Source organism: Monodelphis domestica, chromosome 3, assembly GCF_027887165.1.
Source record: "Monodelphis domestica isolate mMonDom1 chromosome 3, mMonDom1.pri, whole genome shotgun sequence".
Lineage (NCBI taxonomy): Eukaryota > Metazoa > Chordata > Mammalia > Didelphimorphia > Didelphidae > Monodelphis > Monodelphis domestica.
Window position 1 is genome coordinate 289199939 of NC_077229.1, and position 13719 is coordinate 289213657.

The window sequence follows — 13719 nt, forward strand, 5'->3', positions numbered from 1 at the left end:
TTTCCTCTCTCCTAGACCTGTGTCTTAGTTGCTAACAAGAAAGTCCCAGTGAGGAAATCCACCTACTTCTTAATATACATACATCTATTTGCCATTTAGTCAATTTTTCAGTCATGTCTGATTCTTTGTGACCCCATTTGGAGTTTTCTAACAAAGATACCAGAGTGGTTTGCTATTTCACTCTCCATTTTACAGTTGAGAAACCGAGGCAAACATAGTTAATTGACTTTCCAACCCTCTATTCACTGTGCCTCCTAGGTGCCAAAACCATGTATACATATATATGTCTCTTATACTTGAAAACATATATAATACTGAAGCTATTGAAGCTTAAAAATAAACAAAGACTTTTGGAAACTCCTGCGTATATACATAGATATAAACACACACATATATGTGGATATGTGGATTCCTCCACAGAGCCACTTGCATAAACTCGTGTGCATCTTTGTCTTTGTCTCATGGCCACAGTGCCTAGCTCATTGCAAGCAGCAATAACTCTCAAAAATATTTGAGTTTTTTCAAAAGAATTATCAGATACATGAAACAAGCCCAGAAATATGTATAGTGGCTGTAGACTGATCCAAAGTTGGTCAGTTAGAATGGAAAAGTATGATCAAATGCCTTCATAGCAAATGAAAATTTTTTTAAATTACACTAAAATTAAGAATTGGGGAAGTGAAACATTTGTAACTTGAAATAACACCTGAAAAATATTAGTTTTGTATAGAACCAATGCCCATATTTTTTGACCCTTACCTTCTGCCTTAGAACCAATACTATATATTGGTTCTAAGGCAGAAGAGCATTAAGGCTAAGCAATGAGCGTTAAGCTTTACCTGGGGTCACTCAACTAGGAAGAGTTTGAGGCCAGGTTTGAACCCAGGACCTCCTGTCTCTTGGCATGGCTCTCATCCACTGAGCTACCCAGCTGCCCCCCCAATACCCATATTTTGAAGAGTCTTGAAGGAATTAGGTGGCACAGATAATTCCAGTCATGTTTAAATTTAAGTATTAACTATTTTTAAAAAATCAATTATATGTAGACTCAAGGTAAAATGTTTCATACGTTTTTGCACAAGACCAATGTGGGAGTGTGTTTTGCTGAACTATATATATGCATTTGTTATAAAAGGGTTTTCTGTCTGTTTTTAACTTCTCAAGGAGGGAGCAGAGGAAGGAAAGGAGGGGAAAGTGATAAAAACTAAATACTTGTTCATGTAAAATAATTTTATTTTTAAAAAATCAGTTCTAGTCCGGTCAAGATGGCAGCTTAGAGAAAGCTAAAGTTCAGATCTCCTGAAACCCTTCCTTACCGATCTGAAACCGAATGCTCCTAGGGCACCCAAATTCAAACCGATAAACAGCATAGACCCCGGGAATCCTCCTCTTGGACCTGGATCAAAAGGTAACACCCCACCCAAAAGCCAGAACCCGAGATCACTCGGACTTAAGGGGTAGGCAGAAGGAAGGTCCCAGGTCCCATCCCCCCCAACCCAGAGCACTGAATCTGAGGCAGCAGCGGGAACTTAAGAACCAGCAAAAGGACCCCAGGACCGGCTATTCTGAAGGCCTCTTCCTGAAAACAACCTGACCCAGGCACAGGGGCACCCAGACAGCAGGGAAACAGAGAGACGGGGGAGCTTGTAACCCCCTGGCTGGATCCCTCCATCAGAGTCTCAGGTCCCTGCCTCAGGGCACACTCAATTCAACCCAGGGAAAGCTAATCTTCTTATCAGGAGCCCTCGCCCAGAGCTCTGGGAAGCCGCAGCCCCTCCCCCTCAGAGAGCAGAGTCTTCAGAAACAACAGTAACCTGCAGGGCTGACAAAAGGACCCCAGGGCCGGCTATTCTGAAGGCTGCACCCCAAAAACAACCTGACCCAGTCGAGGGGGCACCCAGACAGCAGGGAAACAGAGAGAGAGGGGGACGCTTGTAACCCCCTGGCTGGATCCTTCCATAGGAGTCTCACGAAAAAAGTTCCTGCCTCAAGGCATACTAAATTCAACCCAGGGAAAGCTAATCTCATTAGGAGCCCTCAGTGCTCTGGGAAGCCGCGGCCCTTCCCCCCACAGAGTGCAAGAGCTGGCCAGCTAAGGCACAGGAACAAGGGCCAAGCTAGGCTTAGAGTGTGGATGTCAGGCAATGGAGAAGCATCAGGAGGGTGCCGAGGAGAGGAGGGCAGTAACAGGGACACACCAGCAACTCCTGGCTTCCCAGGAACACAGAACAACAACTGCATAGAATGGACAATCTGCCTAGGGCTAAAACCTCTGAACACCAGACAGAGATAAGAAAAGTTAATCCCCCCCCCACTCAAATAGAGATGGCAAATTCCACAGAAGCACAAAAGTCCCAAAATTAAAAAAAAAAAAAACAAGAAGAAGGGGGCAACTTTGGACACATTTTATGGAGCAAAAATACAAGACACAGAGGAGATAGAAGAGGAAACACAAGCAAATGCTCTGAAACCTTCCAAAGGAAATGGAAACTCTCTGCAAACCCATGAAGAATTTGAATCTGAAATGATCAAAAAGATGGAAGCCTTCTGGGAGGAAAAGTGGGAAATAATGCAAAAGAAATTTATGCATCTACAAAACCAGTTTGACCAAAGTGAAAAGGAAAACCAGGCTTTAAAGCAAGAACTAATAAAGCAAAGCCAAAAGACCAAGAAATTAGAAGAGAACATAAAATATCTCACTGACAAAATGACAGATTTGGAAAATAGAGGGAGAAGAGATAATTTAAGAATAATTGGACTTCCAGAAAAGCCAGAAATGAACAGCAAACTCGACATCCTAATACAACATATAATCAAAGAAAATTGCCCAGAGATTCTAGAACAAGGGGACAACCACTGACAGAGCTCACAGAACACCCTCTACACTAAATCCCCAAAAGACAACTCCCAGGAATGTAATTGCCAAATTCTAAAACTCTCAAACAAAATAAAAAATCCTGCAAGAAGCCAGAAAAAGACAATTTAGATATAAAGGAATGCCAATCAGGGTCACACCAGACCTTGCAAGTTCTACTCTGAATGATTGTAAGGCATGGAACATGATCTTCAGAAAGGCAAGAGAGCTGGGTCTTCAACCAAGAATCAGCTATCCAGAAAAACTGACTATATACTTCCAAGGGAAAGTATGGGCATTCAACAAAATAGAAGATTTCCAACTTTTTGCAATGAAAAGACCAGAGCTCTGTGGAAAGTTCGATATCGAAAATCAAAGAGCATGTAATACCTGAAAAGGTAAATATGAAGGAAAGGGAAAAGGAGAAAAATGTTATCTTCTTCTTTTACTCAAACTCTCTTCTATAAGGACTACATTTATATCAATCTATGTATACTAACAGGTGGGGAAAATGTAATGTGTAAATAGGGGGAAAAGAAAGACCAAATTAAATAATCATTCTCACACAAAGATTCACATGGGAAGGGGAGGGGAAGAAAACTCCTATAAGCAGAAGAGGAAGAGAGTTTTTACTTAAACCTTACTCTCAGGGAAATCAACTCTGAGAGGGAAAAACATCCATTGGGATCTTGAATTCTATTCTACCCAACAAGGGTAGGGAGAAGGGAAAACCAAGGGGCGGGAGGGGGAGAGGGAAAGCAAAAGGGGAGGGAAAGAGAGGGGGAGGGAGAGGGAACAAAAGTGGAGGGACTAAAAAGGGAAACATATCAAGGGAGGGGATAAGGAGGACTGATTCAAAGAAAATCACTGGACTAAAAGGTAGAGCCGAAGGAAAAAAAAAAAGGTTAGAACTAGGGAAGGATATCAAAATGCTAGGGAGTCCACAAATGACAGTCATAACTTTGAATGTGAATGGGATGAACTCACCCATAAAATGTAGACGAATAGCAGAATGGATTAGAATACAAAACCCTACCATATGTTGTCTTCAAGAAACACACATGAGGCGGGTAGACACCCACAAGGTCAGAATTAAAGGATGGAGTAAGACCTTCTGAGCCTCAACTGACAGAAAGAAAGCAGGAGTGGTAATCATGATATCTGATAAAGCCAAAGCAAAAATAGACCTGATCAAAAGGGATAGGGAAGGTAATAATATTTTGTTAAAAGGGACTTTAGATAATGAGGAAATATCACTAATCAACATGTATGCACCAAATAATATAGTACCCAAATTTCTAATGGAGAGACTAGGAGAATTGAAGGAAGAAATAGACAGTAAAACCATATTAGTGGGAGACTTGAACCAACCATCATCAAATTTAGATAAATCAAATCAAAAAATAAATAAGAAAGAGGTGAAAGAAATGAATGAAATCTTAGAAAAATTAGAATTAATAGACATATGGAGAAAAATAAATGGGGATAAAAAGGAATACACCTTCTTCTCAGCACCACATGGCACATTCACAAAAATTGACCATACATTAGGTCACAGAAACATAGCACACAAATGCAGAAAAGCTGAAATAATAAATGCAGCCATCTCAGATCACAAGGCAATAAAAATAATGATCAATAATGGTACATGGAAAACCAAATCAAAAACTAATTGGAAATTAAACAATATGATACTCCAAAATCTTTTAGTTAGAGAAGAAATCATAGAAACAATTAATAATTTTATCAAGGAAAATGACAATGGCGAGACATCCTTTCAAACCTTTTGGGATGCAGCCAAATGGTAATCAGAGGTAAATTCATATCCCTGAGTGCATATATCAACAAACTAGGGAGAGCAGAGATCAATCAATTGGAAATGCAAATAAAAAAACTCAAAAGCGATCAAATTAAAAACCCCCAGCAGAAAACCAAACTAGAAATCCTAAAAATTAAGGGAGAAATTAATAAAATCGAAAGTGGTAGAACTATCGATTTAATAAATAAGACAAGAAGCTGGTACTTTGAAAAAACAAACAAAATAGACAAAGTACTGGTCAATCTAATTAAAAAAAGGAAGGAAGAAAAGCAAATTAATAGCATCAAAGATGAAAAGGGGGACAGCACCTCCGATGAAGAGGAAATTAAGGCAATCATTAAAAATTACTTTGCCCAATTAAATGGCAATAAATACACCAATTTAGGTGATATAGATGAATATATACAAAAATACAAACTGCCTAGACTAACAGAAGAGGAAATAGAATTCTTAAATAATCCCATATCAGAAAATGAAATCCAACAAGCTATCGAAGAACTTCCTAAGAAAAAATCCCCAGGGCCTGATGGATTCACCAGTGAATTCTATCAAACATTCAGAGAACAGTTAATCCCAATACTATACAATCTATTTGACATAATAAGCAAAGAGGGAGTTCTACCAAGCTCCTTTTATGACCCAAACATGGTACTGATTCCAAAACCAGGCAGGTCAAAAACAGAGAAAGAAAACTATAGACCAATCTCCCTAATGAATATAGATGCAAAAATCTTAAATAGGATACTAGCAAAAAGACTCCAGCAAGTGATCAGAAAGGTCATGATCAAGTAGGATTTATACCAGGCATGCAGGGCTGGTTCAATATTAGGAAAATTATCTACATAATTGACCACATCAACAAGCCAACCAACAAGAACCACATGATTTTCTCAATAGACGCAGAAAAAGCCTTTGATAAAATACAACACCCATTCCTATTAAAAACACTAGAAAGCATAGGAATAGAAGGGACTTTCCTAAAAATAATAAACAATATATATCTAAAACCATCAGCTAATATCATCTGCAATGGGGATAAACTAGACACATTCCCAATAAGATCAGGAGTGAAACGAGGATGCCCATTATCACCTCTACTATTTGACATTGTACTAGAAACACTAGCAGTAGCAATTAGAGAAGATAAAGAAATTGAAGGCATCAAAATAGGCAAGGAGGAGACCAAGTTATCACTCTTTGCAGATGACATGATGATCTACTTAAAGAATCCTAGAGATTCAAACAAAAAGCTAATTGAAATAATCAACAACTTTAGCAAAGTTGCAGGATACAAAATAAACCCACATAAGTCATCAGCTTTTCTATATATCTCTAACACAGCTCAGCAGCAAAAATTAGAAAGAGAAATCCCATTCAAAATCACCTTAGACAAAATAAAATACCTAGGAATCTATCTCCCAAGATAAATACAGGAAATATTTGAACACAACTACAAAACACTCTCCACACAACTAAAACTAGACTTGAACAATTGGAAAAACATTAACTGCTCATGGATAGGATGAGCCAATATGATAAAAATGACCATCCTACCCAAACTTATTTATCTATTTAGTGTCATACCCATTGAACTCCCAAAATATTTCCTTACTGACTTAGAAAAAACCATAACAAAATTCATTTGGAATAACAAAAGATCAAGGATATCCAGGGAAATAATGAAAAAAAAACCACATATGATGGGGGCCTTGCAGTCCCTGACCTTAAACTATATTACAAAGCAGCAGTCATCAAAACAATTTGGTACTGGCTAAGAAACAGAAAGGAAGATCAGTGGAATAGACTGAGGGAAAGCGATCTCACCAATACAGTATACGATAAACCCAAAGATCCCAGCTTTTGGGACAAAAATCCACTATTCAATAAAAACTGCTGGAAAAATTGGAAGACAGTATGAGAGAGATTAGGAATAGATCAACACCTCACACCCTACACCAAGATAAATTCAAAATGGGTGAACAACTTAAACATAAAGAAGGAAACCATAAGTAAATTGGGTAAACACAGAATAGTATACATGTCAGACCTTTGGGAGGGGAAAGACTTTAAAACCAAGCAAGACAGAAAAAATCACAAAATGTAAAATAAATAATTTTGACTAAATCAAATTAAAAAGCTTTTGTACAAACAAAACCAATGTAACTAAAATCAGACAGGAAACAACAAATTGGGAAAAAATCTTCATAGAAACCTCTGACAAAGGTTTAATTACCCAAATTTATAAAGAGCTAAATCAATTGTACAAAAAATCAAGCCATTCTCCAATTGATAAATGGGCAAGGGACATGGATAGGCAGTTCTCAGATAAAGAAATCAAAACTATTCATAAGCACATGAAGAAGTGTTCTAAATCTCTTATAATCAGAGAGATGTAAATCAAAACAACTCTGAGGTATCACCTCACACCAAGCAGTCTGGCTAGCATGATAGCAAAGGAAAGTAATGAATGCTGGAGGGGATGTGGCAAATTAGGGACATTAATTCATTGCTGGTGGAGTTGTGAATTGATCCAAGCATTCTGGAGGGCAATTTGGAACTATGCCCAAAGGGCGACAAAAGAATGTCTACCCTTTGATCCAGCCATAGCACTGCTGGGTCTATACCCCAAAGAGATAATGGACAAAAAGACTTGTACAAAAATATTCATAGCTGCGCTCTTTGTGGTGGCCAAGAACTGGAAAGCGAGGGGATGCCCATCAATTGGGGAATGGCTGAACAAATTGTGGTATATGTTGGTGATGGAATATTATTGTGCAAAAAGGAATAATAAAGTGGAGGAATTCCATGGAGACTGGAACAACCTCCAGGAAGTGATGCAGAGCGAGAGGAGCAGAACCAGGAGAACATTGTACACAGAGACTAACACACTGTGGTATAATCGAACGTAATGGACTTCTTCATTAGGGGCGTGTAATGTCCCTGAACAATCTGCAGGGTTCTAGGAGAAAAAACACTATTCATAAGCAGAGGATAAACTGTGGGAGTAGAAACACCGAGGAAAAGCAACTGCCTGACTACAGCGGTTGTGTGCACATGACAGAGGAGAGACTCTAAACGAAACTCTAATACAAATATTAACAAAATGGCAATGGGTTCAAATCAAGAACACATGTGATACCCAGTGGAATCACGCGTCGGCTATGGGGGGTGGGGGGGGAGGAAAAGAAAATGATCTTTGTCTTTAACGAATAATGCTTGGAAATGATCAAATAAAATATTATAAAATCAAAAAAAAATCAGTTCTAGTCATCTGTGGCTTGTACATAGGATTACTCATGGGTTATTTGCTTTTACCTCCTTATCATATTTTTCTGAGGATGTTTTGTGCATGGGATATGCTCCATGGCAAAAGAGTCCAGTCAAAACCAAAGCATTGCACAGCCCATTTAGTTGGGCTAGGCATCATGCCTAAGCCTGAAAGAAATCCTTAGGAAGGAAATATATTCTTTAGTGATATTCTATTCAGGGTTAAATAAAGAAGCTTAAAAGTAAGGCACTAAAAGTAAAGAATGTTATCATCACAAAGCTAACAAAGGGCTTAGACATTTAGTAATAAGATCCTACTGCCCTTTTACTAGACTGGCAGAAATTCCCATTAGTCCACAAAATGGGCTATGGGGACTGGAGGTCAGTTTCTTCATGCATGGTCAGACATTGCCAGTTGTACAAAGAAGGCAACTGTCATCAGCAAGAGAGAAAACTGCTTGCTGGCAATTCACATAGTGAAAAGATGCTTCATTACAGGAACATTTTAAAGGCTAAAATAAAATGCACAATATAAAGCAGGTCCAGACTTTTTTTTTTACCTTAACTATTCTTGAAATTCCTGATTGTTCTCCGATTAGTTTTTTAAAGTATGCTTCCATTAACTAAAAAGTGTCAAATAAAGTAACAAGTTAGTTTTAGTTTAATGAACAATGCAGTTTTTAAAGTAAAGTCTAATGAAAAAGATGTTACATGTAGGTTATAACCAAGAGTAAAATGCCCATCTTAAGTAAAGTAAGTCCCACAAAACAAAAATGAATTTATGTAATTGAAAACATCTTAGAAAGAAGTGCTTTGTCTATCATAAAATTGATTTCCAAAGTAATTTTAAGTCTAGTTTTGTTAGATGATCAGAATCATATGTACTTCTGTAATAGGAAATAAATCAAAATGATCAAAAAAGACAAACTATTTCCTATACTCTTATGTATTAAAGCTGTTATTCTGAAAGTTTCCCTTGTCTTATAAACTTATTCACTTTGATCACGAAGATAGGACACAAGGTTTTAGAATGAAATCATTTATGTCTTTAAATTCCTAAAATAGCATTAACTTTTTTAATAAACCCTATGGAATAGGCAAGTATTCTGAGGAGATGTGAAAAGGCAGGCTTAGCCTTTGGACCTATTAGTTTTGGAGCAATTTGATATTAGGAGAAACTGTGACTCATGAGTAAAAAATTAAAAATATGTAATTAATGGGATTGATATCTTTTTAGCTTTTTAATACAGCTCTCCAAAAAATGACCTAATGAGATCACAGGATCATAGATTTAGTACCTGTAAAATGTCAAATAGTGCAAGTCCTTCAACTTACAAATGAAGAAATTGAGACCTAGCAGGGTCAAGTGACTTGCCCAATGTAACATTATGAATAAATTGACATTCTCACCTAGTAAATTGCCAACACCCCTCCTCTATTTTAGCAACATCATGCATGCTCAGACTGAGAGCATCTGAATAGATGAAAGTAGCTACTCCCTGACTATTGGCCTTGACACCTATCCTATACCAGATGACTAGAAATGTAATTACTTTCAAGGTTCCTTTAATCAAGAAAAATTAAACATGACTTGAAAGGCTGTATAAAGGACTGGAAAAAAATAAAGCAATAACACATTTGAGTGAAGGGTTTACTTCTATTTGCATTAGTGGATGGAAGTCTTGTTATCCACTACACATGCAACAGAAATTAATTGAAGTTACATTGAAATTATAACCTCAATTTCATAATCAGTAAACTGAGGGGCAGGCACTATAAAACTTCTAAGGTTATGTCAAGTCCTAAATCTATGATCCTATGATCTCATAAGATCATTTGGGGGGGGGGGTCAGCTCTTTTGAAAATAACTGTTGGAAGTACAGATTCACCACTGTTTTGAGAGAGTAATAAAAATAAGGAAAAATTCAATATGGTTTTGCAGATTGAAGAAAAAATCATTGTAGTTAGAACCTGAATGCTCCACAGGACTAAAATATGCTCTTTCTCATCACAAATTGGAAATTTCTCATTTATAAAAGTTTAGTTTCTCATCTGTTAGGAAACCACTATATGTTGCTGTTGTTGTTTAGTCATTTTCAATCTTATCTACCTCTTTATGATCTCATTTGAAGTTTTCTTTTCAAAGATACTGGAATGCTTTACCATTTCCTTTTTCAGCTCATTTTAGAGATGAGGTTTAGGAAAACAAGATTGTTACTTGTCTATACAGCTAACAAATGTTTGAGATCAGATCTGAACTCACAAAAGACTCCTGGACCAGCACTCTATCCACTTCACTACTTAGCTACCAAAACCTCCATAGAAAGCAATTTTATGCTATAGTTGTGTTCCTTTTATTATTTGAAATTTTTTGTTTGCCTGGTAACATGTTCAATAATAATGACAATTACTGTAAATTAGTTCTCTTCTCTAAGCATAAATAAATTAAATGTCAAGGATCCAAAGAACTTTATAAACTTTGAGCTATATAACAACAATAATAATGAATATAAAAATAACCACAACTACAATGGAAAGTACTATGAACCACTATCAATAATAATATGGAAAGTATTGTGAATCACTGTCAATAACCAATCATTTAGAAACTATGCAAAGTGGGTAAAAGATGGATTCTAGAAACTAATGACCATTAATATTTAAGCAGATGCTCTGAAAAATTCTAGAACACATTCATAAAATGCATGGTTTATTAACATTAAGAACTAAGATGATAGTATAATTTCACCAGTAAGCAGTTTTCCAAAAGTAAGCTCTTCATTTTGTTATAGGTTTTCTAGATGACTAGATGCGGTGTGGATTAAAAGGATTAATGAAGAAAAGTGAAGAACTACTGTAGATAATGACTCTCTTCAAGGATATAAAGAGTGATCTGTCTTGTTCAGAAAAAAAATTTCTAGGGTTAATGGATAGAAAACATTCAGTATAAGAGAGAACTTTCTAGCATTTGGAGTGTATAGTAATAGAATAAGTTTCCTCAGGTGATAGTGAACTTCTCACCACTATAAATTCAAATAAAGCTGGATGTTATTTTATGTCTTCTCCAATTCTAATGTAGGCTCAGCAGAACTTTTTTAAAATTTCAGTACTTATTTATTGTTAACATTCTTTTCTTTTTAAATTTTGAGTTCCAAATTATCTCCCTCCCTTTCCCTATCCATTGAGAAAAGAAGCAATATGTTATCAACTATCCATAAAAATCACAGAAAATATATTCTCATATTACCATATTTCATTAAAAAGAAAGAAAAAGAAAGTGAAAAAATAAAACTTCAATTTTCACCATAGTACATCAGTTCCCTCTCTGGAAGCAGATCAAAATTTTTCATCATGAATCTTTTGTAACTCTCTCATATCATTGTACTGGTCAGAGTAGCCAAGTCTTTCATAGTTTATCATCATTACAATTTTGCTGTTACTGTCCACAATGACCTCATTTCACTTTGCATCAATTTATGTCTTGCTATATTTTTTCTGAAACTACTCCCCCTCATTACTTCTCATAGCACAATAGTACTCCATCACAATTATATGCCTCAACTTGTTTAGTCATTTCTTGATTGCAATGTATCTCCTTGATTTCCAGTTCTTTGCCCCCACAAAAGATCTATTATAAATATTTTTGAACATATAGATTCTTTTCCTTTTTCTTTGATATCTTTAGCATATAGATCCACTATTGGTATAGCTGGTTTTTAAAAGGCAGAATTTTATAGTCCATAGAGCCTAGATCAAAATTGATCTCCAAAACAGGTAGACCTGTTGACTCCTCCACCAACAGTTCATTAGTGTAACTATTTCTCCATCCTAGCATTTATCATTCTGACATTTGTGAGGTGGTACCTGAGAGTTTTTTTAATTTGACTTTCTCTAATCAGTAGTGACTGAGAGCATTTCATTCATGACTTGTTAGCCTTGATTTCTTCTTCTGAAAATGTCTATTTATATCCTTTGGCCATTTATCAATTAGATCTAAACAACTGACAATGTAAAATATTAGTTGCTCATGAGTAGGCTGAGTGAACCAGTATTATAAAAATAATAATTCTAATTTAATTGACACATTCAGTGCCATACCAAAAAAGCTACCAAGAAATTATTTTATGGAGCTAGAAAAAGTAATAACAAAATTTATCTATAAGAATAAGAGGTCAAGAAAATCAATGGAATTAACAAAAATATGAAGGGAGGTGTCATAGTCATAACAGGCATTAATATGTATTATAAAGCAGTAATCATGAAAACAATCTTATACTGGCTACCAAATAGTAGTTGATCAATGGAATAGTTTAGTTAGAGAACACACAGTTGTCATAATCTCAGTAACCTAATTTTTTATAAACCCAAAGACTAAATCTTTTTGGGAAAAGAATTCACTATTTCACAAAAACTTTTGAGCAAAGTGGAAAACAGTATAGCAGAAATTAGGTATAGATGAAATCTCACACCATATACAAAGATAAAGTCAAAATGGATAAGTTAAATAAATGATAACTATATAAGCAAATGTGGGGAGTACAAAATAGTTCACCTGACAGATAAGGGAAGAATGTTCAGACAGACAAAACATAGAGAATAGTATGAAATATAAATTAAAGAGCTTTTGCACAAACAAAACCAATGTAACCACTATGAAAAGGAAAATAATGCCCTGGGAAAATTTTAGTAACAAGTATCTCTGACGAAGGCTTCATTTCTCAAAAAAGTAGAGAATTGAGTCAAATATATAAAAATACAAAGTATCCCCCAATTGACAAATGGTCAAAAGATATGAACAGGTAGTTCTCAGGGGAAGAAATTAAAATTATCTTTAGTAATGTGAAAAAATACTCCAAATCGATTTTTATTAGAAAAATGCAAATTAAAACAACTCTGGGGTGCTACCTTGCACATGTTAGACTAGCTAACAAAGGAAAATGATGAATTTTGGAGATGTGGTAAAATTGGGAAATTAATACACTGTTGGTGGAGTTGTGAACTGATATAATCATTCTGGGGAGCAATTTGGAACTACATAAAAGGGCCATGTAATTGTGCATGTCCTTTCAATCAGCAATATTAATACTAGATCTGTATCCCAAAGAGAGAAAAAACTACCTATTGTACAGCTCTTTTTGTGGTGTCAAAGAATTGGAAACTGAATTCCATCAATTGGGGAATAACTGAGCAAGTTTTGATATATCAATGCAATAGAATGCTACTATGTTATAAGAAACGACTTCAGAAAAACCTATAAAGACAACATGAACTGAAACAAAGTAAAATGAGTAGCACCAGGAAAAAACTATACACAGTCAGATCACAACAGAAGAAATTGATGGAGTCTGAATATAGATCAAAGTATATTATTTTTCACTTCATTTCCTTCACAAGTTGCTTCTTATATATGCAGTATGTGTCTTCTTTCACAACATCATGGATATGGAAATATATATTGAATTATAATACATATATAACCTATATTGGATTACCTACCTTCTTAGAGAGTGGTGAGGTATGGGAAGCAGGGAAAGAATTTGTATCACAAAATGTCAAAGGACAAATGTTAAAAACTGCTTCTATGTGTATGTGTATTAATACTCCAAAGTATTAATTAGAAATAATAAAATGTTAGTCAACTACAACCAAGAACTCATTGAAACATAAAAGAGATACAACCAGGAATTTTCTCCTTTCTTCCACTAGCCTGTGTTCCCATTCATCTGTTTTTGTTTTGGTTGAATTGTAAGAAGTGACGACCTGTGCAATGTCTTTTAAC

At 35.7% G+C, this 13719-nt stretch overlaps 1 protein-coding gene across 1 annotated transcript in view; it reads right to left on the minus strand.

Moving 5' to 3' along the window:
* The window catches only part of CCDC178 (coiled-coil domain containing 178), a 682244-nt gene that overhangs the window by 406826 nt on the left and 261699 nt on the right, over positions 1-13719 (minus strand). Inside the window, exons 16-17 of the mRNA XM_056821069.1 lie at positions 13620-13719; positions 8501-8563 (exon numbers count right to left, since the gene is read on the minus strand). The exon at positions 13620-13719 is cut by the window's right edge and continues 84 nt beyond it. Of these exons, the coding sequence (XP_056677047.1) occupies positions 8501-8563; positions 13620-13719 (163 nt within the window). The remainder of the gene's footprint in view (positions 1-8500; positions 8564-13619) is intronic.